The sequence below is a fragment of the Zalophus californianus genome, chromosome 7, assembly GCF_009762305.2.
Source record: "Zalophus californianus isolate mZalCal1 chromosome 7, mZalCal1.pri.v2, whole genome shotgun sequence".
NCBI classification, from domain to species: Eukaryota; Metazoa; Chordata; class Mammalia; order Carnivora; family Otariidae; genus Zalophus; species Zalophus californianus.
The window spans coordinates 8,574,380-8,598,593 of record NC_045601.1 but is presented as its reverse complement, the minus strand read 5'-3'; the positions used below and the strand labels follow the sequence as shown (position 1 = coordinate 8,598,593).

The 24,214-nt window shown below is 43.5% G+C and overlaps 1 protein-coding gene across 1 annotated transcript; it reads left to right on the top strand.

Moving 5' to 3' along the window:
- Positions 1-21,744: 21,744 nt before the first annotated feature.
- On the top strand, positions 21,745-23,026 carry LOC118357194 (L-lactate dehydrogenase B chain-like). The gene has a single exon (XM_035728562.1). The coding sequence runs from the start codon at positions 21,827-21,829 to the stop codon at positions 22,829-22,831; it is 1,005 nt and encodes a 334-aa protein (XP_035584455.1). The 5' UTR covers positions 21,745-21,826; the 3' UTR covers positions 22,832-23,026.
- The last annotated feature ends 1,188 nt before the right edge of the window (positions 23,027-24,214 follow it).

Below are 24,214 nucleotides of genomic sequence, written 5' to 3'. Positions count from 1 at the left end.
CCTGCCCCAGTCCGGGTAACCACCACTCTACTCTCTGCTTCTCTAAGTTCGGCCTGCTCAGATTCCACATGTAGGTGAGATCATACAGTACTCGTCTCTCTGTGTCTGGCTTATTTCACTTAGCATAATGTCCTCCAGGTCTATCCATGTTGTCACAACTAGCAAGATTTCCATCTTTTCTCAGGCTGAATAATATTTCCTTGTATGTACCTACCACTCCTTTATCTCTGCATCTGTCAATGGACACTTGGGTTGCTTCCATATCTTGGTTACAGGGAAGACCACAGCAATGAACACAGGAGGGCAGGTATCTCTTTGAGATCCTGATCAATTCTTTTGGATAAGTACCCCCACGTAGGATTACTGGATCAGACAGTAGTTCTGTTTTTAATTTTTTGAAGAACCTCCATACTATTGTCATAATGGTTGTACCAACTTACATTCCCACCAACAGTGTGCAAGAGTTCCAATTTCTCCATGTCCTGGACAACACTTAATTTTTGTTTTTTTAATAGCAGCCATTCTGATGGGAGTGAGACTGTTACTGAACCCAAGTTCGGTTGCCCGTCACTCGGAAGGCCAATACTCAAAAGATGAGTTTCGACTGGAAAGGAATATGAGTTTTATTCGGGAGTCTGGGCACCTGGGGAGAAAGCAGACTCCTGTCCAAAAGCCAACTCAGGTTTCTGCCTGGCTGAAGGATTTTTAGAGGGGTTTAATTGGTTAAGGGAGTGCAGTGGGCTGCGACATTTCTTGACTACACGCAGACTGATGATGCCAGCTACTGAGTTATCTCAGTGCTCGGAGGTTGTGCAAGAAGTTCTGGTTCCCTGGCGCTCGGGGGAGTGGGGAATTGTGCAAGGAGGTCTGGTTCCTCGGTACCAGAGGTTGTGCAAGGGTCCTCTGTTCTTCCTGCTAAGGAGAGCAAGGTCTAGAGATGCGCAAAGGGAGGTCAGTAAAGTCATTTGTTGTGACCTTAAGAAAGAAAAACATTTTGCTAACAGATTGCTGGGCTGCTCAGAAAGCCGAGGTGGCTTCAAATAGACGTGCTGGCCTTTGTGGCCTGGGAACGTTCTGGCCCTTCATTCCCAAAGGCTAGTGGTCTGCAGATCTCAAAGAAAGTCAATCCGTTCTATTACAGCTCAAGGGCCTTAAGTCAGCAAGCACAGAGTGTGTTACCTTGAACAAGTTAACCCTTCAGACCGGCTGGAGTGCTGGTATGAGGTGATATCTCATTGTGGTTTTGATCTGCATTTTCTGATTAGTGATGTTGAACAAATTTTCACGTACCTGTTGGCCATTGTATGCCTTCTTTGGCAAAATAGGTCAGTTTTTTTGTTTTTTAGATAAGGTCTTTTCTTTTTTTTATTTTTAAGATTTTATTTATTTATTTGATAGAGAGACAGCGAGACCAGGAACACAAGCAGGGGGAGTGGGAGAGGGAAAAGCAGACTCCCAGCCGAGCAGGGAGTCCGATGCGGGACTAGATTCCAGGACCCTGGGATCATGACCTGAGCTGAAGGCAGACGCTTAATGACAGAGCCACCCAGGTGCTCAGTTTTCAATGGGAACCAGGGTGTTTTAGGACCATGTAGAGCTTTAGAGTAAAGTCATCTAATCTCTTCAATTTGTGGCCGAAGCTGAGGCACAGTAAGGATCTGGGCTGCCCAAACAGACTAAGACACTATTTCTTCAGCAAGAGCTCTTTTTCCTCCAGGACAGAACTACTGTTCCAGTTCTGGTTCTCGTGCTCCTGAAAATAAGCATCTGATTTGCTAAAGGCAGGTTCCATGGGGCTGCAGTTGGCTAATAACTATATACCTCTGCATCCAAAGCTGAGTTATCACTCCCCAGAGAACATGGTCAGCGACTCCTGCCAGAGGCCAGCCCCACAATTAGCATGGTTTCATTTCTTTGTCATTGACCTACAAGAAGGATTGAAGGATACACCCATCTAGCTTGATGGATGCTGCCGAGTGAGGCAGGGGAGCTAATGTCTTGGAAGAGAGATGCAGAATTCAGTCACTTGGTTGAGTTAGACAAATGGTTCAAAGGGAAAAAGAAAAAGTTCATGAGGAATTATGTTAAAAAACAGCACCACGTTTGCACAAAGGAAAAGGACTCAACAGGTATAGCTTAGCAGCAAGACATGCAACTATGAATAATTGGCTGCTTTCAAAAGCCAGAGAATCCTGTTTCTATTGCCATCTGTTTTGGTCTCATCATTCCTACAGTATTAGACCTAACTTAGATCTTTGCATTTTTTTTATTTTATTTTATTTATTTGAGAGAGAGAGATCACAAGCAGGGAGGAGGGGTAGAGGGAGAAGCCGACTCCCCGCTGAGCAGGGAGCCCAACTCAGGACTCGATCCCAGGACCCTGGGATCATGACCTGAGCCAAAGGCAGGCACCTAACTGACTGAGCCACCCAGGCACCCAGATCTTTGCATTAAAAAAACAAAACAAAAAACTGAGCTAACAAGAGTCAGGAAAGAGGGAAACAATGAAAGGAGATGGAAACTAAACCCTACCTAGGAAAGATAAAGAACAGAAGGACAAAGGAGAACTATTATGATCATCCCACCATTTTGTTAAGAAAAATGTCTGATGTGAATATATCAATAAATGAACATAATGTCTTAAAGTGCTCTTTTACAGTGTCAAAGAATAAGTATTGAGAACACAGGCTTGTTCTTCACTTTTGGAAAGTAATTGATGAGCCAGCAGCCAGGTGGAGCTCAACTGATCTGCAAAGCAGAGTCCAATGCAAAATAAAATGGACCATGAGATGCTGCAGAACCTCCTTTCCTGAAAACTGTTAAAAAAAAAGAGACACTTGTTTCACTGCTGGTATAAATTCACATCGGGAGAGCAATTCGGAAATATGGTCAAAAGGCTTAAAAATATTCATATTCTTGACCCAAAAATTCCATTTGTAAGACTTTATGCAAAGCCTCAGTTCTGATTTCTACTCCTTAATTTAACGTCTCTGTGCCATTGAATATCTCTGAGCCCAATGGCTCTTCCTGATCCGTTAAATGGGCAAATAGCACTAAATCACAAATTGTATTCAGAAATAATCAAAATAACGTAAGTCCTATGTTAATAACTAAAATAATAAATTTTAATAAACAATAGTTGTTTACAAGCCTGTTCTGGTAGGCATCCATTTAATTATGTAAAATGAGAAAATAACAATAGATAATTAGATAATAGGTAATTAAAGATATATACATACCATAATAACTGTTCAACTGCTAAAATAAAAGATTCAGAAAGTGATAAAGTTCATGATATATTTGTCTGTGCTTTCCGGTACAATCCCAACATATTTGGGATACATAAATTTGTAAATCGATCTGAAAGCCATACGACATGGGTTGCTTATGGGTGGTACAGTAACAAGTGAACTTTTTTACCTTTATGTTTTTCTATTTTCTAAGTCATCTACAATTAACCATATTACTTTTTTTAAGATTTATTTCCTTATTTTAGAGAAAGAGTCTGTGCATGAGTGGGGGAAGGGCAGAGGGAGAAAAAGGGGGAAGGAAGCAGACTCCCCACTGAGCACAGAGCCCCATGTGGGGCTCACGGGACTCGATCCCACGACCCCGAGATCATGACCTGAGCTGAAACCAAGAGTCGGACGCTTGACCGACTGAGACACCCAGGCACCCCCACATATTACTTTTCTAATCAAAACGTACAAATGAAATGTTCTATTTAAAATTTTGGTTTAGAGAATCAGCTGGCCTTTGTGGTATTATTAAACTAGCTGTAATTCTGTTTAAAAATTCCCTAAACAGTATTCAAAATAATCTCTAGGAAGAGGTTCAAGTTACCTTCGGAAATAATTTCTGGAAGAGTGTGCAAGTTTATAAGGCTTGCAAATGAGCTCTATCAAATGCTAGAAACTGATGACAATGGTTTACGTATGTGTCCCCAGCGGCACTTCCCAGAAACTTAACCTTAGGAGGAGGAAGGAGGTTACAGATGCCTGTAAATTCCTCATAAAAGCTCTGGACCATCTTTCCAGGACATGCACATTTCCTGTATATACTTGGAATGTGGGGTCCTGCTTCAGAGGATGCAAGGACTCTCTGCCATTTAGCCCACCAGTTGCTATTTGGGAAACTCCAAAGTGAGATGCTCCCTTCAATCTAAGAATGAAGTGGAAAACCACTTCTTTCCTATTTCAGAGAATAAGACAGGAGCTTGGCATAAAGAAGTAGCTAATGACCAGCCTGGCTCTTCCTTTTTATTTGCCCCAAGAGAACAGAGGAGAGACAGAGACAGAGAAGAATGGGCTGGACCTCATAGGTGACCTGTTGTGTTAAAGATGCTAATTAAGATTAGTTTGAATAATCTAAGCATAAAGAGTAAACCTCCTATAGTTGAGTTGGGGGGCAGAAGTCACTGGTACTTGTAGATCCCAGTAGATCAATAGACTATAAATATAGATATAGTTTACATGATATAGACTATAGATCTATAGACTAAGACCACTGGAAAATTTGCGCTGCGATCAAATGTTAGACCAGTTTTGGATTCGGTTGTTCTAGATAATTATTGTTTTTTAGTGAAAGCCTTGTAGAAGCTAATAGAGTTAGGAGTTTATCTCTTTTACAAGCTGACTCCGTAAGATTATCTACTTCACTCTTTGATGCTTGGGTTTTTTAAATATAGTTTTCATTTTATAAGTGTGGTTTGGGAAATTCACAGGCATTCCTACATCTTGTAGCTCAGAATGCAAGAAGGGGGCCCAGAGTGCTGCTGCCCAACCCCGTGGCAAAGTCCCAGCACTGTAGAAGGAGAGTACTTGCTCTAGGGACATATGACAGATGTCTGGAAACCACAGGTTCAGAGCTAAGTGACGGCCAATGTCCCACACTGATTTGGGCACTCATCTTTATGACACTTTAGCATGAAGCTTGCGCATTTTTGACTGTTGGTGTAACCCCTCTCTTTGCTCCATGAGGGGATAGCTGGGTGCTGTATTTGTGCTTCCAGCATGGAGGGAAGCTGGGAGCTGCCAACTGGGGAGGCCTCTGAATAGTTCTGTGAAAGAGGAGAGGAGAAACACTTCTGGAAAATACGCAAAAATTGCCATGGACAGCTTAGTTGCCAAGAAACAGTGAAACACAAGATGAAGATCAGAAGAGAGGAAGGCAGAGAGTCGGTGACCTCATGCGCCAGCTCTAAATCTTACTCATGAGGCACCTGCCCCGCCGGCACCGTGACCTGAAGTCATGACCTCCCTGCACACATGCTCACCCAGGGGGCCGCATGACTGGCCTCCCATGGGTCGAGGGAGTTGACCGAAGGTCAGTGGAGGGTTGTTTCTGAGCCTGACTCCTAGAGTGGTATGACTAAGGTCACGGTCAGGACCATGACCCCATGTGAGCCAGGGGCCTCGGGGAAGTTCAGTGGGAGCACAGAGGCTGGGGGCACAGGTAGGCTAAGCCATGGACATACAGGGCATCCAGCAGTTCTGCTCAGGATCACAACTCATATAGCGTAGGGCTGCACACAGCCTGGTGAGGACCATGCATCATCAGAAAATAATTCTCTTTATATGTTTATAATAGGAGCTATAATAATCACTGCAGCATATTACCTTCAGAGTGCACATGGGCAGATTTCATGGGTCTATAAATCAATGCAGGACTCAAGGTGAAAATGGCTGGACGGACAGCCTAGCCTACCAGACAAAGAGGAGTAAATCATCAAATGAGGCTGATCTGGAATTGGAATTAAATGTGCAAAGAGTTCCCAGGACTCCAATAGAAGTAAGACTCCTCATGACCAAGGCCGAGAGAAGGGAATGGATGCCTGGAGGCTCTGAGAAGGCATCGCCCAATGCTCTCACAACACTAACAGCTTATGTGTATCGAGCGCTTGCTCCGTGCCCCTGACATTGATAATCTAATCCTCCCCCACAATGAGCAAGGTTTGTGCGATTCCCATTTTATAGATGAGGACACTGATCTTCAGGGAGTAGTCTGTGGTGATTTCCCTAATAAGTAAAATCGGGCTCTGAACCCAAGTAACCTGACTCTAGAGCTTGATGCTTTTCCCCCCAGCTTTGTTGAGGGATAATTGGCAAATATACTTGTATATATTTAAGGTGTACAACTTGATTTAATATAAACACATTTTGTGAAATGATTACCACCATCAAGTTAACACACCCATCTCCTCACATAGTTACCATTTTTTGTGTGTGAGAACACTTAAAATCCAATCTCTTAGCAACTTTCGAGTGAACAGTACAGTATTACTAACTGTAGTTGCCGTGCTCTCTCTTAGAACCCCAAAATTCATACATCTTGTAACTGAAAGTTTGATGGGTTTTTTTTTAAGTTTGATATTTTCAATAACTCCACTCTGTATCTCCTCTTGAGCGTCCACCCCACCACCTCCTCTCTATTTCAATCACTTGACAGTGAGTCCGGGGCTGCTGGCTCTCGAGAAGCAATTTTTGGCGTAAAGGGTGAAATCTGGTTTATGTCCCACCCTCTCCTCCAGCTCTCTCGGAACCCTGACACCGGGTCCAACAGCCTCTAGGGAGCTGCTTCTGTTCTGGCTCAGAGGGTTGGAAAAGGTAAGTAAGCCACACATTATGACAGGTAGAAAAGAAGGGATTAGTCTCAAGTTCATTTTTTGTTTTTGAAAAGAAGAGCAAATTGAATGGTGCATACTGGAGATAAAATGAGACTTGAATGCATGCAAACCAAATGGCCTTAAACTTGACTGCAGCCAAGCAGTTTCTAATGGTACAATATTGGCTATTCTGGTCGTTTTCTCTGTCATAAGGACTAGCCAATAAGCCAAAGAAAGACCCCTGGGCAACTCGCTTCAGCCAACCGTTACAGTAACTGATACTCATCCCACCGCTTGTGGTTCTGTCACCATGATCCTTGTTAAAAGAGATCAGAACCATCCACTTATTCACCTGACTCGTCATACTCCCTGTGGCCAAGTCTGTCTGGCTTTGGCTTCCCTCTGAAGACAGCCTGTTCTAACTGGACCGCTCCACAGAATTCAGGCTGCTACGGAGGAGGCTGCAAGAGCTGCAGTAAACTTTAAACTTCTCTGATGAACGAGAATGGATGACCAGTAAAATCACGAAATCCTCTCCCAATTCGCTCAAAAAGAAGAAAACCTCTCAGGGCAGACATAGAGAAAATAAGGCTGCAGAAGAGGCAAAGAAATGGAACTCCACAATGGTGGGCACTGATCTGCAGTAATGGGTCTGTACATTTGTTATGACTGCTGCAGGGAGACACAGAAAGGGAGGTTTGAAGAAAGGATTGGTGGGTCATTTTTGTATAGTGTTTACTGCTGGTCCAGCCAAGTATCAGCAGAGGCAAAATCCAAAATACCTGCCATGGCTTCCGTACTGACCCTGGCTTATCAACAGCAAAGGAGTCCCCATTATCCCCAGAAGAAACAGGCCATCCTCAGCATCCACTCACAGACCAAATAACACATCCAGCTCAGTAGGAGTCACCCTACCTGGGGCTCTGGGAGCTTGCATGTGGGTGGTAGTTACACAGCTCACTCCAGACAACTTCTGCTGTGCCACACACTCATTCTCTACAGAGCATTCTCTCAAGTGTGTAGTCTCCCACAAGGCTACAGGCCCGCCATCTTGCAAACAAGTCTGTTAAAAGAGCCCTGTGCTGGGAGCCATCATCTCTAATCTTACCATAGCCCCTGGACTTTGGTTCTTTACTTGGCTGATAATGAGCCAAAGACCCAATTGGAAATGTAGGTTTCCCAACCAATATATCTAGAACAGAATAATCTTCTCAAAAAACAGAACTTCCTATTTGTCATGAAACTGCTTTCATGTTTTAAATAGATCCATATTACTTGGCATGCATGAAGAATTTTGTGTTCCTCTAAAAATGGAACTTTCCAATGAATAAATAAATAAATAAATAAATAAATAAATAAATAATGAAACTTTCCATGGTGTATCCGGTGCAGGGATAAATCTTCTCTACAGGGAAATTTAGCAGTGAAATATGTAGAGGACTGAACATCCAGATGTGCCAGGTGCCTAACGCTTGTTGTGCAAATAGCCCAGTGCTTCTGTTTCTCTCTTTACAAGATGAGCTTATCACCTTACCAGCCTCACTGCTATTTCCTTTTTTAAAGATTTATTTATTTGAGAGAGAGAGAGAGAGAGAAAATGAAGCAGGGAGGGGGAGAGGGTGAGACCCCGTGCTGAGCACAGAGTCCGACACAGGGCTCCATCTCACAACTCCAAGATCATGACCTGAGCTGAAATCAAGAGTCAGATGCTCAACCGACTGAGCCACCTAGGTGCCCCCTCATTGCTATTTCTATTCTTAGACCAAAAAAGGTTGATGTACCCAAAAAACAAATAATCAAGTCAAAAAATGGGCAGAAGATATGAAAAGACACTTCTCTGAAGAAGACATACAAATGGCTAACAGACACATGAAAAAATGTTCATCATCATTAGCCATCAGGGAAATTCAAATCAAAACCACATTGAGATACCCACCTTACACCAGTTAGAATGGCAAAAATGGACAGGGAAAGAAACAACAAATGTTGGAGAGGTTGTGGAGAAAGGGGAACCCTCTTACACTGTTGGTGGGAATGCAAGTTGGTACAGGTACTTTGGAAAACAGTGTGGAGGTGCCTCAAAAAAATTAAAAATAGAGCTATCCTATGACCCAGCAATTGCACTCCTGGGTATTTACCCCAAAGACACAGATGTAGTGAAAAGAAGGGCCATATGCGCCCCAATGTTCATAGCAGCAAAGTCCACAATAACCAAACTGTGGAAAGAGCCGAGATGCCCTTCAACAGATGAATGGATAAAGAAGATGTGGTCCATATATACAATGGAATATTACTCAGCCACCAGAAAGGATGAATACCCAACTTTTACATCAACATGGATGGGACTGGAGGAGATTATGCTAAGTGAAATAAGTCAAGCAGACAAAGTCAATTACCATATGGTTTCACTTATATGTGGAACATGAGGAACAGCATGGAGGACATTAGGAGAAGGAAGGGAAAAATGAAAGGGGGTGGGAATTGGAGGGAGAGACAAACCATGAGAGACTATGGACTCTGAGAAACAAACTGAGGGTTCTAGAGGGGAGGGGGGTGGGTTAGCCCGGTGATGGGTATTAAGGAGGGCACGTACCGCATGGAGCACTGGGTGTTATACGAAAACAATGGATCGTGGATCACCACATCAAAAACTAATGATGTACTGTATGGTGACTAACATAACATAATAAATTTTTTTTTAAAAATGTTGATGTTGCTTTGTAGAAAATAAATTGTGATGAAATCTCAGAAATAAGAAATAGTAAAAACATATTACCGTGACTCATGCAACCATACCTAGCTTGTCTTAACATCAGAATCGTGGACACTATTGAGGAAAGTGACAAAGCATGGCTCATGAACATGTCTTTGGACTCCACTTCAGCTCCCATAAAAGGATATAGCCTACAGCTGCCACATTTTAAAAGTTATAATTTCACATATTGATTTGCTTGAGGAAATCCTATGGATGGGATCAAAGAAATGTAACTAGATGGGGTAGACTCAACATCCTGCCATATGGTTATCAGGTAAACTCTGTGGGGTCAGATATGAGACATTATGGCTATCACTTAATTCCTTCTCAGTGCCCACCACTGGCTACCTATATCCGTTTGTATTCCAATGAACTCTCATTTCTTTATTGGCCCTTAAAGTACCTACCTACCCAATCTCCTTTACAAATCTGTTCTACACTGCTTTTGACTTGCTCTTGCCCTGCAGAACATAGAAATACGGTCCTCCCTCACTTTCCTTAGGACACTCTTCACTATGCCCTGGGCCAATGGATTGATTTCAGGAAGATGATCAGACTTGCAGCTGAAAACTCTACCTCTGAAATTTATCATGAAAAACAGTTGTTAGGCTTGATTCTGAATCAAGAATTTACAGAAAATCATGAGAGTTATTCTCTTCTTCTTTGGAAGAGTATGAACAATAACCAAACTCTAGTCAAGGCCTTGAGCACAGTCAGAACTAAGAAATCTTTGTGCACACAGCATACGCCAGTTTAAGGTCAAGCATAGGATAACAGCTCTGTCTGGCATTGTCAGCTAGTGATTTGACCATTAGATTCCCACTCATGCTTCTATTGTGCATTTTTCAAGTTTGTGTGAAATAATCTTTATTATTCTACCCTACTATAAACTCCTTCAAGGAAGTGATCTATTCCCTATAGTGCCTGGCATACATCTTCACAAATAGTATAAGACAAAATAACTTTAATAAACACATGAATAAATAATCAGTGCAGGCAGGAAATTCTTTGGGGAATAGAAAGTTTTATAAAATTATATGTGGAACAAAGGTACATGTTTCAACTTAAACCCACAATTTACCATGGCACTAAAACAGACCTCTATTTCACCAATTTGCTAATACTCGTGACTTTGGCATATATGAGTCTCCAATCTCTAGCCAGAAGATACTTATAACATTCCCAGAAAATTCTTTGATTAATTTTAAGACCTGAAGCTAATGTCAGCTCTAGCTGGAACGTGATCATACACATAAATTCCAACGGAGACTGAGAAGTGCCTTCCAGCAGCCACTAGCCTCGGCTTCCTGAGAAAAATCCCAGTTTTTAGTTGGGATCATTGATTCTCCAGCCTTTCTAGCAGCTAATGGTGGACATGTGACCATGCCTTAGTCAATGAGATAGGAGCAGAATATTGTATGTGGTTTCTGGAAACCATCATTAGAGGGAAGGGGCTGGCCCTTCTCCTTCCTCCTTCCTGCCATCTAGAAAGAAGAGCTGGTGGCTGGAGCTGGTGATATCGGACCATGAAGCCATCTTGGATATGACCACCCCATGTGGTAAAACAACAGCAAAGCTCCTAACTTTCTTTTTCAAAAACAAAAAATAAAAATGAAAAACTCCACATTGTATGACTTTTCACATTTATCAAGCACCTCAGGCACCAACCAACCAACTTTTCAGTCATCCTGGTGCCTCCCGATTACTCCCACCACCATTGGATTATTCACATACAAAATATTTTTAGAATACCACGTAGTTGTTAGGGTCCTTGAAAACACACCACAGCCCCAACTCCTTCCCCATACTCTAGAAATAAGAAAACTCAAACCAATTAGACAAACTTTATTCCTAAACAGTCTGTCCCGAGTCCCAGCATCCTTCAAAACCTCCAAAGCAGTCCTTGTCATCTCTCTCCAAGAGCAGGGCCCATGGATGCATGACTTACATGTTCTTCCCCATCCTCCTCAGGTTCTCACCCAGGGCCAATGTGTGCAAGGACAGGTGAGCTCGGGTGGAGTTGGGTGGCTCTCATTCCCCTGCTGCTGAAGATACTCCCTCTCTAGTGTCTCCCTCTGCCTCCTCTCTCTCCCTCTCTTCCCCTTCTCAGAGAACTTCCCAGCCTTGCTCTCCCCTTGGTACACTTGGAACCTCGCTATGAGCTGTGGTTGGGTGAGCTACATCATGTCAAGGAAATGGGATGGTCTCACTTTGATTGAGCATTTAGTATCTGACATAGCACTTTTTTTTTTTGCCCATAATACATTTTCTCATCTAATACTCACAGCTAATCAGAGTGGTTTGTGTCAATATTCCCATTTTCCAGATGAGAAAACTGAGCCTTTGAATTGATAGGAAATTTTCCCAAGATCACAGCATGCATTATAGCCGGCATCTGAATTCAGGCTTGTATGATCTCAAAGCCCATCCTTCCACTACATCCCACAATAGTGCAGCTCTAATAAATACATTTGAAATTGTTAATATTTAATAGCTACCTAAAAATACAATCCAATTTCTTTTTCTCTGGATCCACGGAATTAAGGCGGTGAGGGAAATATTTGGTCCAATTTGGAAAAGATAGAGAGTTGGTTTTGGGGGGACCTTTTTTTTTACCCAAAGCTCCTTAAGAAAGTAGCATGCCAGTTTTCAGGACCAAGCTAAGAAAGAAGCATTTAAATCTTAATTTCATCTTACAAGAATTAAGCATTTCATTAAGGTCAAAAATAGAGCTTAAGACACAGAGTCCAAAGTTCAGCTGTCCTGAATTTTAGGCAGCAACAATACATCTAAAACGAAGTTAAGTAATAGTATGAATAATGGAAGGAAACATTTTGTAAGTTTATATATAAAAGATAATTTGGCAATATAAAGTCCCCACTTAATATGTATTATGCCAGCACAGCCTAAGCTCCATCTGCTTCAAGCATACTTCAGTTTCTAGAACTGCCAACTTTCTCTAATACCAACACGTAAGGGAAAGGAAAGAAAACTTGCTTCCTCATATTGCCTTCTTTGTTTAAAGGAAATGAAAGGAGGGTTAACCTAGGTGAACATCTCAAAGATTCTTATTACGAATGTGGAAAATGGAGCAAAATTGTTAAGAAATTGATTTATGTAAAGCCAGGAGGTCCGCAGGCCGGAGTGACTGTGGGTTTATTCTTAGCAGTTAAAGTCACTGCTTATCTTTTTGAAATAAATTTTTCATCTTTGGCTTTCAGCACAGGTGCCAAGTTCCATGAGAGGATGCTTGAAGATCTATTAGTGAGAGCAAAGGGTCTCTCTGTTTTCTGAGAGTAGTCTCCCAGCCCCCACCCTGTAACCCCCCAAGGCCTTCAATGACACAGAAAATACATAAATTCCATTTCCGTATGTGGCTTGGAATGCTTATTGTCCTCACGCTATTGTGTCTGCCCTAAGTATCTGGGCTCTGGGAAAGGTTTCACTTACAGCTCCTTAGGAGGCAAGGGAACCCTCGGCCTTTTCTCTCTTCCTGGTTCCATCATCACCTCCATTTCCCTCCCATCTGAGAAACTGTAGGACTGAGGGGAGTGAACCTGTCTCCAGTGAATCAAGGAAAATTCAGGTCATTTTGACCAGAGGCACGGAGATGGATCCACACAGGGCAGCACCCAGTGCTCACATTTTCTCCTCACCATCCAGGGCTACCGCTCACCGGTGTGGCCTGGGAGGAGGGGATGAAGGTGCAAGCGGTGTTCATTTCAAGTGGGCAGGCAGTGCTACCCTTAGTCCTGAGGCTCTAAGAACTCTTAACATGGTTCAGCCTGCCTGCCAGACTCCAAAACTGTCAGCTATTAACTGCACCACGGTGCTTGCTCCCCACATTCTTCCTAAACAAATAAAGATCACTGTCATCTTGAAGTATTTTAAACATACAGAAAGAACACTATAGCAAACACCCATGCACACATCACCCAGATTTTTTTAAGTGTTGAGGACACAGAAATATCTGGGCCGGTAGACTTTCCAGATCAGCTTTGCCAGGCGACCCTGCCCCTGATTTGCTTCTGCGTCTGTGTTGTGATGTTCGGGGTTTGTACCACTCGTATCAGCAAAGATATGTGAACAGCACGTGGAGTTCTCAGAGCCGATGAAAGGTGCTGTGTGACACTGGTATGCTCTGCTCAAACAGGGCTCACTCTTGCTTCTCACACCCAGAATACACGTGGCCCATCAGGGCCTGCAGGCCCTCAAAGGGGCCTCCTATGCAGCAGATGTATCATCAGTTTTTCTCAGTCCAGTAGCCGCAATTGTCCTAATTTAGAGCTGAAAGAATTCCCAAGACCCATCCAATTCAACCCGTCATTTTATAGATGAAAAATTGAGTCTCAAAGGGGTTCAGTAGGCGTACACAGGTCACAGAAACACTTGATAGAATCTGGGCTGGAACCCTCTTCTCTCTGATCCCTCAGCCCAATGTGTTTCCCATCAGCTCACCATACTGCTTTCCTGAAAAACACAGCGCAGCCCTTGCGCAAGGTATCAGCCCCGCCTTTCCTTACAGTTTTTACCTCCTTCTGACCAGGTGCTGAGGACCCCGACTTTCTCCTGATTGCCCGGAACACCACCCTCTGTGATTTCTCCCCTAGCTTGTCCCATTTATGCCTGGAACACCACACAGGGCCCCATTCCCGCTACCGTTATCTGCGCCTGTCTAATCTGAGCAAGGAGCTCTCCCTAAAGATATTGTTGTATTTGGTTAGTGGCCCACTGTGGCCCTCAGATCCCACCGCATTAACACCTAACACTTGACGTGAATCTCCTCCTAGCACCATTGGACCAGGATTCCTTGATTGGGCCTTCTCCATTGCCCTTCCCTCCACGATCAAATAGCATAAGGGCAAAGTCCAACTGCAAAAACATAAAGGTAATACATAATAGAACAGAGAAGGAAAAGACCCGGAGCCCCCACTAACAGAATAATCTAACACTGAAAAATAAAGAATGGGCCATAATTATCATCCTTCTCTCGAACGTTCTTCCAAGTGACTTACTCTCCCACACCTTCAGTCATGGCAGCGAGACACCAAGAAGGCTTCCACATGAACACTTTTATGTCAGGGGAGAAAAGGCATCTGGACTCCTAGTTACCTGTGGTGCTGATGCTCGACATGAATCTGAATCACAATTCCCAGATGCTTCCCTGAGAGGCCCCAAGCCCTGCTTTCACGGCACAATCCCACCTCAGAATAGAGTCAGTGCCACGCATCCCCAGAGCCTGGAAAATGCGAAGAAGCCAGAGTCTTGGTCCAGAAGGGGCTCTGCACACAGCACTCAGAGCTCCCCTATCAGCCTGCCCAGGAATCTCCTGCAGCTCCTTTCTTTCTTTCTTTTTTTTTTTTTAAGATTTATTTATTTATTTATTTACTTATTTGAGAGAGAGAGCACAAGCAGGGAGGAAGGGCAGAAGGAGGCTCCGCACCGAACAGGGAGCCCAACCTGAACCGAAGGCAGCCGCTCAACTGACAGAGCCACCCAGGTGCCCCACTCTGGAAGTTTCTGAATCTAGCTTCAGGCTACTGGTTTCAGACGGACTTGTGTATTAGAGCTGCTGAATGCAGAAATCCATTTTTTTTTAAGATTTTATTTATTTATTTGAGAGAGAGAATGAGAGAGAGAGAGAGAGAGAGAGAGAGCATGAGATGGGGGAGGGTTAAAGGGAGAAGCAGACTCCCCGCCGAGCAGGGAGCCCGATGCGGGACTCGATCCTGGGACTCCAGGATCATGACCTGAGCTGAAGGCAGTCGCTTAACCAACTGAGCCACCCAGGTGCCCCAGAAATCCATTTTATCTTTAAATCCTAAGACTCTATGGTTCCAAGGTCATTTTTCTGCAGAGCTGGGGTTTCCCTGAGTTGGGGCCAATGGGCCATGGAGAATTCTTCACTGGCCCAAGGAAGCCCTCCTTGCTCCACCTTGCCTCAGTTCTCGAGTGCTGGCCATTGGGCATGACAGGAGAAAATATCCTCCAGCTCGTGAGAGGACCCCCGTGAAACTGGCAGCTTCCCACCACTGGACTAGGACAGATTTGTGACCAGGTTGGCCTCTACTACTCTCTGGATGCCACAGCGACAGAAGCACGTCTCCCGAATCACTCAGCCCCCCTCAGAGAGGCCGATTCAGAGTTAATGCTGCCTCCAGAACCTTCTACGCCTATGCAGCCCACCAAGTCACTTCCCCCTTTCAAGACTCTGCTTCCACCTCTGAAATAGGAAAACGGTTTTACTTAACCTGTAGGGATGCTTGCATAGAGAAATGAGAAAACATATGTAATCTCCTAGCACAGTGCCTGGGACATGCTGCTCTTCACCAGCGGGCCTCCCAGAAGCTGGGAACTAGGATAATATTGGGAATCATAAGGTCCAAGGCCCCCTCTAATACTGGAGAAAACAGAAAGCCAGAAAGGCTCATGCCCCTGGTCGGAGCAGAACACAGATCAGAATTGGGGTGCCCAGCCCACAGCCAGTATGTTCACATGCCCTCAGCAGCTTTCTCTCTGGGCTCAGCCCTTTTCTTGATGGCCACAAAGCCATCTTGAACGTCTACTTGTTTCTTTTTCTTAGTTAAACAAAAACCAGCACCCTCTGGAGCGCCCATTCACTTTCCAGAACAGGCCATCTGCCTTGAGTTGCTTTTCACACAGTATTTCCATAGACTTGGCATAAAGCTGCCTTTCCATTCCCTCCTTTCTTTTTCCAGCCCTTTGGATACTCAACAGAGCCTCATCTAAAACGTCCTTTGGAAATCCAAATGCCTTAATGACTTACGTCAAAGAGATTTCCCCTCACCTACTCATGAGTCAGAGCCTCCCAGCTGACAACTCACGTGTCCCCCCCGAGGGGAGAGGTGTGGGCCTGGCTCCCGGAAGTCACCTCAGGTCCAGAAGCTACCATAGGGCCGTGGCCCGTGGCCCCAGCTACAGGGAAACAACTCACACAAGGAACATCTTACAACTGAGCTGAAGAAATGTGGTTTCTGCTCAGAAAATGAATTTGATAAATGGGTTTTCTTACTAGGTTCTCACCCAGCTACCCCCATATTTCCCACCATAAGACACATTTTTAGTATCCATTGATCCTGGGTGAGTTAGATTCAAGGACTCCCAAAATAAATTTGCTGAATTCTTGGATAAAAAATGTACTTAGAGGCAGTGCCACAATTGGTGAACTAGAAATTCTATTTTCAAAGTCATTTCAACTCAACACATATTTATGGAGTTTCCTCTGAATACAGGGCTCAACCTAGGCGTTCTCATATACATGTCTTATTTACCTCACAACCTCCCAGTTGAGTAGATTTTGTTCTGTGTCAGTAAGTATTTCAGGAAGACAGAAGTGAATAGTGGGACAGCCGGGTTAGAGGCAAAAAAAAAGTCTTTGTCATGAATTCAGTATAGAATTCACACATTTCTCTACTTATATGATCTATAGAATAAATGTTTCATTAGTGGAACTAATCTTCCATATAGTTTGGTGTAAAGAGAGTTGATTAAGGTGGTTTTATTCTGAGCAGGCAAATTTATGACCAGCATTTAGCAACTATTTTTTATTTACATTATCCTTCAGGAAGCAAGGTAGGGGGTAGAGACTCAGAGGGGTACCTGTGATTCACCAAGATTTTCAGATTTTAAGAGTCTGCTCAGTGTGACCAAGACACAGCAGGGTCCAGGCAGGGGTCTTCTTGTGGTGAATGTTTGCAGGACACACACAAACCCCTCCGTCCCTGCAGGGTGTTTCCATGGAGGGTTGATTGCGTCCCGGGGTGCCGGTCCTACATGGTGACACCAAATTGTGAAATCCCAGATAGATGAAGTGTGGGTCGACATCTGCTCTGTCAATTAGAAACAGCCCAAGGAAATGATCATTCTTTTTCCTGGGTAATTTATAACACTCTCTCTGATCTTCTCCCCTGGCAACTGTGTGCTCCAAGACATCTTCCATTGGGATGAAAACACTCTGCTGCAGTAAAGCATTGTTTACATTACTATTTATTGAGATGATTTGAGGCCTCCCACTTGTCTAAGCTGATGGATTTCAGCAGGGTTTTATCAATGCTGGGAAAGCTGGCTCTCAGGCCTTGCCATGGTAAATAAAGAGGCATCTCTGTATCATCAGGTCTGGGGGTTTCAGTAGCCATGGTTAGCTTTTCCTTCCCTCCACACCACTGACATCTTCATTTATTATTCATTTCTGTATGAAGCTAGTGTGTCCTCCTATTGCGTATGCTGATGTTTGATACTGAGTCACAAAAAGCGTAAAAGGAAAGCAAGTGTCCTGATACAGAGGGACTGAGAGAGAGAAGATAATTTCAAAGTCTTTGGCAGGGATTATTCCACTGTTTCCCACCAGTAGTGCTGTGGCAGAAGCGGCCTGTAGTAAGTATGTGGGAACTTAGCTTTGATGTTATTTCTGACATGTGGTTGCAGCAAGCAGCACACTTGCTTTGGAGGCATCTAAGACCACATCTTTCTCAGTGGCTACGGTGAAGGCAGAGGAAGGCACCCAGCAACCCTCTGCTTACCACTGGTTTCTCTTGCATATTTTCCCACAGGAGAAAAATGGCTGCTCTGTTTCTCACTGTAAACTGAAATTTTAATGACCTGGTTTCTAATGTCTCTCGAGAGTGCAGTCATGGGGAGCCAGCTCCTCTCAGGTGATCAAACCTGGGATTGTGGGGAGACCCAGACCTCAGGCAGAAGAGAACCCTTATCACCTGCCACCAAAGGCTCTGTCTGAGCTGTTGGCCAGTCTCTCTGTGTCTGGTGGTCTGACATCAAGGTCTGAGTCAGCCTGAAGCAACCACACCATCTTCCCTACAGGGCTAGGCTCGTCCAGCAAAACAGATAGGGCAGGAGGCCAACCGGCATGCTCTGTCCTCACCCTGCCCCCCAGTAGTGGAAGATCTCTCAACAATTCTCGCTCTACAGGCTTCCTTCTTGTAGACTCTATTCAAATCATCCCATATATAAAATACAACACAATTGATTGGGTTCTTTATTAATCACAACTTTTGTGCTGCCCTGTCCCCGAATCATCTTGATCAGATGGTGTGAACCCAGATCTCTCAGGTACACATTTATAAATTATTGGGAAACCATTCTTAGAAGGCAATCTCATTGGCAATTAGACATATTTCAGTTAATAAGGGGTAAGGGGAATTTGGGAATGCTAAAGATGGGACATGACTGGAGCTTTAAGTAGGAAGATCAATGTAGATCTTATGAGAAAATAACAGGGAAAGACTATACTTCACTGCAGTAGGTATTGTAAGACATTAAGATGAGTCAGACATAGCATCTGAGTGTAAGAAGTTTGTCATCTAATGGTGGAAAATTTTCAAGAAGAGACACAACAGACTGAAGTCATAAAAAAACTGATTGGAAAATGTATATAAATAGCATTGAAAGAAAGAGAAAGCTAACTCTAATGAGATACATATATATAAAGAGTGTTGGTGGGTCCCAGAATGAAGACAGAGTGGTAAGAATATACCAGAAGTATATTGGTATCTGTACCAGAAGACAGTGGTATCTCTACCAGAAGTTTGATGAGGGAGGGAGAGGAGCGATGAGAGGCCAGAATGAGGGGACTGCTCTCAGAGAATCAGGTGCTATAATGTTGGGAAGAGCTGAGAATGTGTGAAGCCTGGGGAAGGTGGGAGGAAGGCTCTGTAAGAGTCAGCAGAGAGAACTGACTGTAGACGATACGACAGAGGAGTCCCTGAGGAAGTGACGGAGGGTAGACCAAATGGATATATTACCCCTGGAGGTGAGGCACATTTCTGTCTCTGAGATACATGGGAGGCAAAATCAAAGTAAGGATGCAGAGAAGGTTGTGATGGAGAGGAGCAAGGGGGTTCAGGCACCCCTATCAATTTCCTCTAGAACTTGGAAAGTGAGGTCATTTGCCAAGAGTGAGTAAGTAGGGATGAAGTTTAGGGATTTGGCAGGCCAGAAGAGATTTGGAATAAGCACACCGAGAACTATGCTTATGGGTCAGATAAAGATAAATAAAAAGGAGCACAGAATATCAGCAGTTGGAACCAAGAAGCCCTGGTTCAGGACTTTCCCCGAGATGTTCAGCCACCTGGGACAAGGCAGAAAGACCAGGGACAAGAGAGCCAGGGGTGTGGATGGTGAAAGATCAAAGAAGGTGGAGTGATCTACCTCATAGCTCATGGGCCACATGGGCAATTCAATAGGACTGTTAGCAGTCCTACAGTATCTGCACTAAAAATCAGTATGTCATCATGAGCAAACAAATGAAATGGTTGGGAAAATCATTCGAATTTAGCTGGAATGCCATACAGTGTTGACCTGGCACACCTAATTTAATCTAGTCCTGGGCCTCCACAACAGGAGAATTGAATAGGAGAAATCCTCCCTATTTGCTCTTCAAAGAACTTTAAAGCCATTAAGGTATCATTTTGTCAGTTGTATAATGACATTTACATCTCAACTTTTTTAATTCATAAGCAGGAACAAGGCCAAATTGCATAGTTCTGAAGAAAATATAAATGTCAGCTTGTAAACCATATCTCCATAAAGTACAGCATTTGACAACTTCCCCCTTAAATAATTCAGACTTTGTTTTCCAACAAAGCACACCTCCTATACAACCAATACAAATCCATACACCCAAGCTCTTTGTTCTGAAATATGTCAGTATTGACACAATATTGTCTGTGCATTTAATTTCAATGCTTCATCTTCCTGCAACTATGTTTCTTATATAAAACGCTTGGGGTTGGCACAAAAACAGACACATAGATCAATGGAACAGAATAGAGAGCCCAGAAATGGACCCTCAACTCTATGGTCAACTCATCTTTGACAAAGCAGGAAAGAATGTCCAATGGAAAAAAGACAGTCTCTTCAACGAATGGTGTTGGGAAAATTGGACAGCCACATGCAGAAGAATGAAACTGGACCGTTTCCTTACACTACACACAAAAATAGACTCCAAATGGTTGAAAGACCTAAACGTGAGACAGGAGTCCATCAAAATCCTAAAGGAGAACACAAGTAGCAACCTCTTCGACCTCAGCCGCAGCAACTTCTTCCTAGAAACATCGCCAAAGGCAAGGGAAGCAAGGGCAAAAATGAACTATTGGGATTTCATCAAGATAAAAAGCTTTTGCACAGCAAAAGAAACAGTCCACAAAACCAAAAGACAACCGACAGAATGGGAGAAAATATTTGCAAATGACATATCAGATAAAGGGCTAGTATCCAAAATCTATAAAGAACTTATCAAACCCAACACCCAAAGAACAAATAATCCAATCAAGAAATGGGCAGAAGACATGAACAGACATTTTTCCAAAGAAGACATCCAAATGGCCAACAGACACATGAAAAAGTGCTCAACATCGCTCAGCATCAGGGAAATCCAAATCAAAACCTCAATGAGATACCACCTCACACCAGTCAGAATGGCTAAAATTAACAAGTCAGGAAACGACACATGTTGGTGGGGATGCGGAGAATGGGGAACCCTCCTACACTGTTGGTGGGAATGCAAGCTGGTGCAACCACTCTGGAAAACAGTATGGAGGTTCCTCAAACAGTTGAAAATAGAGCTGCCATATGATCCAGCAATTGCACTACTGGGTATTTACCACAAAGACACAAATGTAGGGATCCGAAGGGGTACGTGCACCCCAATGTTTTTAGCAGCAATGTCCACAATAGCCAAACTGTGGAAAGAGCCAAGATGTCCATGGACAGATGAATGGATAAAGAAGAAGTGGTATATATACACAATGGAATATTATGCAGCCATCAAAAGGAATGAGATCTTGCCATTTGCAACGACGTGGATGGAACTGGAGGGTGTTATGCTGAGTGAAATAAGTCAATCAGAGAAAGACATGTATCATATCACCTCACTGATATGAGGCATTCTTAATCTCAGGAAACAAACTGAGGGTTGCTGGAGTGGTGGGGGTGGGAGGAATGGGGTGGCTGGGTGATAGACATTGGGGAGGGTATGTGCTACGGTAAGCGCTGTGAATTGTGCAAGACTGTTGAATCACAGATCCGTACTTCTGAAAGAAATAATGCAATATATGTTAAGAAAAAAAAAAGAAGAAGATAGCAGGAGGGGAAGAATGAAGGGGAGTAAGTCAGAGGGGGAGACGAACCAGGAGAGACGATGGACTCTGAAAAACAAACTGAAGGTTCTAGAGGGGAGGGGTGTGGGGGGATGGGTTAGCCTGGTGATGGGTATTAAAGAGGGCACATTCTGTGTGGAGCCCTGGGTGTTATGCACAAACAATGAATCATGGAACACTACATCAAAAACTAATGATGTAATGTATGGTGATTAACATAACAATAAAAAAATAAAATAAAATAGCTCTTTGCAGATCCTGCGCCCGAGGAGACACACGCAGCTAACATCGTCTTCTTCGCGCGACTCTCCCCGCGGGTTCTCTCTGGGCACAATGGCAACTCTTAAGGAAAAACTGATTGCACCAGTTGCAGAAGAAGAGGCAACCATCCCAAACAATAAGATCACTGTAGTGGGTGTTGGACAAGTTGGTATGGCGTGTGCCATCAGCATTCTGGGAAAGTCTCTGGCTGATGAACTTGCCCTTGTGGATGTTTTAGAAGATAAACTCAAAGGAGAAATGATGGATCTGCAACATGGGAGCTTATTTCTTCAGACACCTAAAATTGTGGCAGATAAAGATTACTCTGTGACTGCCAATTCTAAGATTGTGGTGGTGACTACAGGAGTCCGCCAGCAGGAAGGAGAGAGCCGGCTCAATCTGGTGCAGAGGAATGTTAATGTCTTCAAATTCATTATTCCGCAGATAGTCAAGTACAGTCCTGATTGTATCATAATTGTGGTTTCCAACCCAGTGGATATTCTCACATATGTTACCTGGAAACTAAGTGGACTACCCAAGCACTGTGTAATTGGAAGTGGGTGTAATCTGGATTCTGCTAGATTTCGCTTTCTCATGGCTGAAAAACTTGGCATTCATCCCAGCAGCTGCCATGGATGGATTTTGGGAGAACGTGGCGATTCAAGTGTGGCTGTGTGGAGTGGAGTGAATGTGGCAGGCGTTTCTCTTCAGGAACTGAATCCAGAAATGGGAACAGACAACGACAGTGAAAATTGGAAGGAAGTGCATAAGATGGTTGTGGAAAGTGCCTACGAAGTCATCAAGCTAAAAGGATATACCAACTGGGCTATTGGATTAAGTGTGGCTGATCTCATTGAATCCATGTTGAAAAATCTATCCAGGATTCATCCAGTGTCAACAATGGTGAAGGGGATGTATGGCATTGAGAACGAAGTCTTCCTGAGCCTTCCATGTATCCTGAACGCTTGGGGCTTAACCAGTGTGATCAACCAGAAGCTGAAGGATGATGAGGTTGCCCAGCTCAAGAAAAGTGCAGATACCTTGTGGGACATCCAGAAAGACCTAAAAGATCTGTGACTTCTGGCTTCTAGGCTGTAGAAATTTAAAACTATGATGTGATTAACTGTGAGCCTTTAGTTTTTCATCCATATACATGGATCACAGTTTGCTTTTATCTTCCTAAATATGTGAATCTGGGCTCACAAAATCAATGCCCATGCTTGGTTTAATGCTTGCAATATGAGCCCTTGAACAAATAAAATTAACTATTGCAGTGTGAAAAAAATAAATAAATAAAATAAAATAAAATAAAATAAATTCAAATGTTAAAAAAAACATTTGGGATTTCCAAAAATAATGCTATGAAAATGATTCACTTATGGACTCAAAATAAACTCTTCTCTGTAGTTAGGCAAAGGGGACACATTAGCCAATGTGTTGTCAAGATGACTAGCAAAAGGTTCTGGGCTGTGCATGAGCCAAGCGAGGTCAGGCAGAGAATTGTGAACTGGAAGGACTGGGATCCCCTGAGGTCCAGGGAGAGATGTGCAGATGGTGAGAATGAAGAACAGTTCTATGGGGATAAGGAAGGCCAGGGAGGATGCAGGAAGTAAGAAGTGTCAGAGAGAATTTTCAGGAAGGGAAGGGGCCCAAGTTCACATGTAATGTAGCTCCTAATGATAAAGAGTTCCAATTTGAATGAGATTGCTGACCTGGACTGGAACCCAAGGTCACTGGGGACCAGAAGGCTGGATTGCTGTATGTCTAGATTTCCTTCTCCAATCTTTCTTAAAGTCACCAGAATAATCTTTCCAACAGCAAAATCTGAACTGAACTGTTGCACGTTTCATAAATGCCATCTGGGCTACTTATTCCAACTGATAAATGCTTGTTCAGCCTTCAAGCTTCTGGTCCAGTGTTAACTTCTTTTGAAGAGTCTTCCTGGGTAAAGCGTGGCATTTGCTTCTCCACCATCCCATAGCACTGTGCACAGTGTCAGCAACATTCATTGCTCTGTGTTGTAAATTCCACATAATCAATTCTCTTCTAAAATACAAGATCTTTAAGGACAAAGAGTCATATTCACTCACGTCTATACCTCAGTGCCTAACACAAAGACTGGCACATTGTTTGTGCTCAACTAATTAATATGTAAGAGTAGGGGGTTTTTAAACAGAGACAAACTGTTGAATCTTCTGGAGAGATTTTGCAAAATGCAGAATTCTTGACCCTTCCCAAGGCCTAATGGATCCAATCTCTCAGGTTGCATTTGGACAATTGTATTCCGGAGAAGCTAGTTCAGATGAGTCAGATGCTGCCCATGGTTGAAAGCCTCTGCCCTGGAGATACTACTCCAAATTCTAAGCTCTCACGCTACTAACATCACTCATGAAATCTGGAAGCAGGAGTTCACTGTGAAAAATCCAGGTTCTGGAGCCAGGTGGATCTAGATTCAATCCG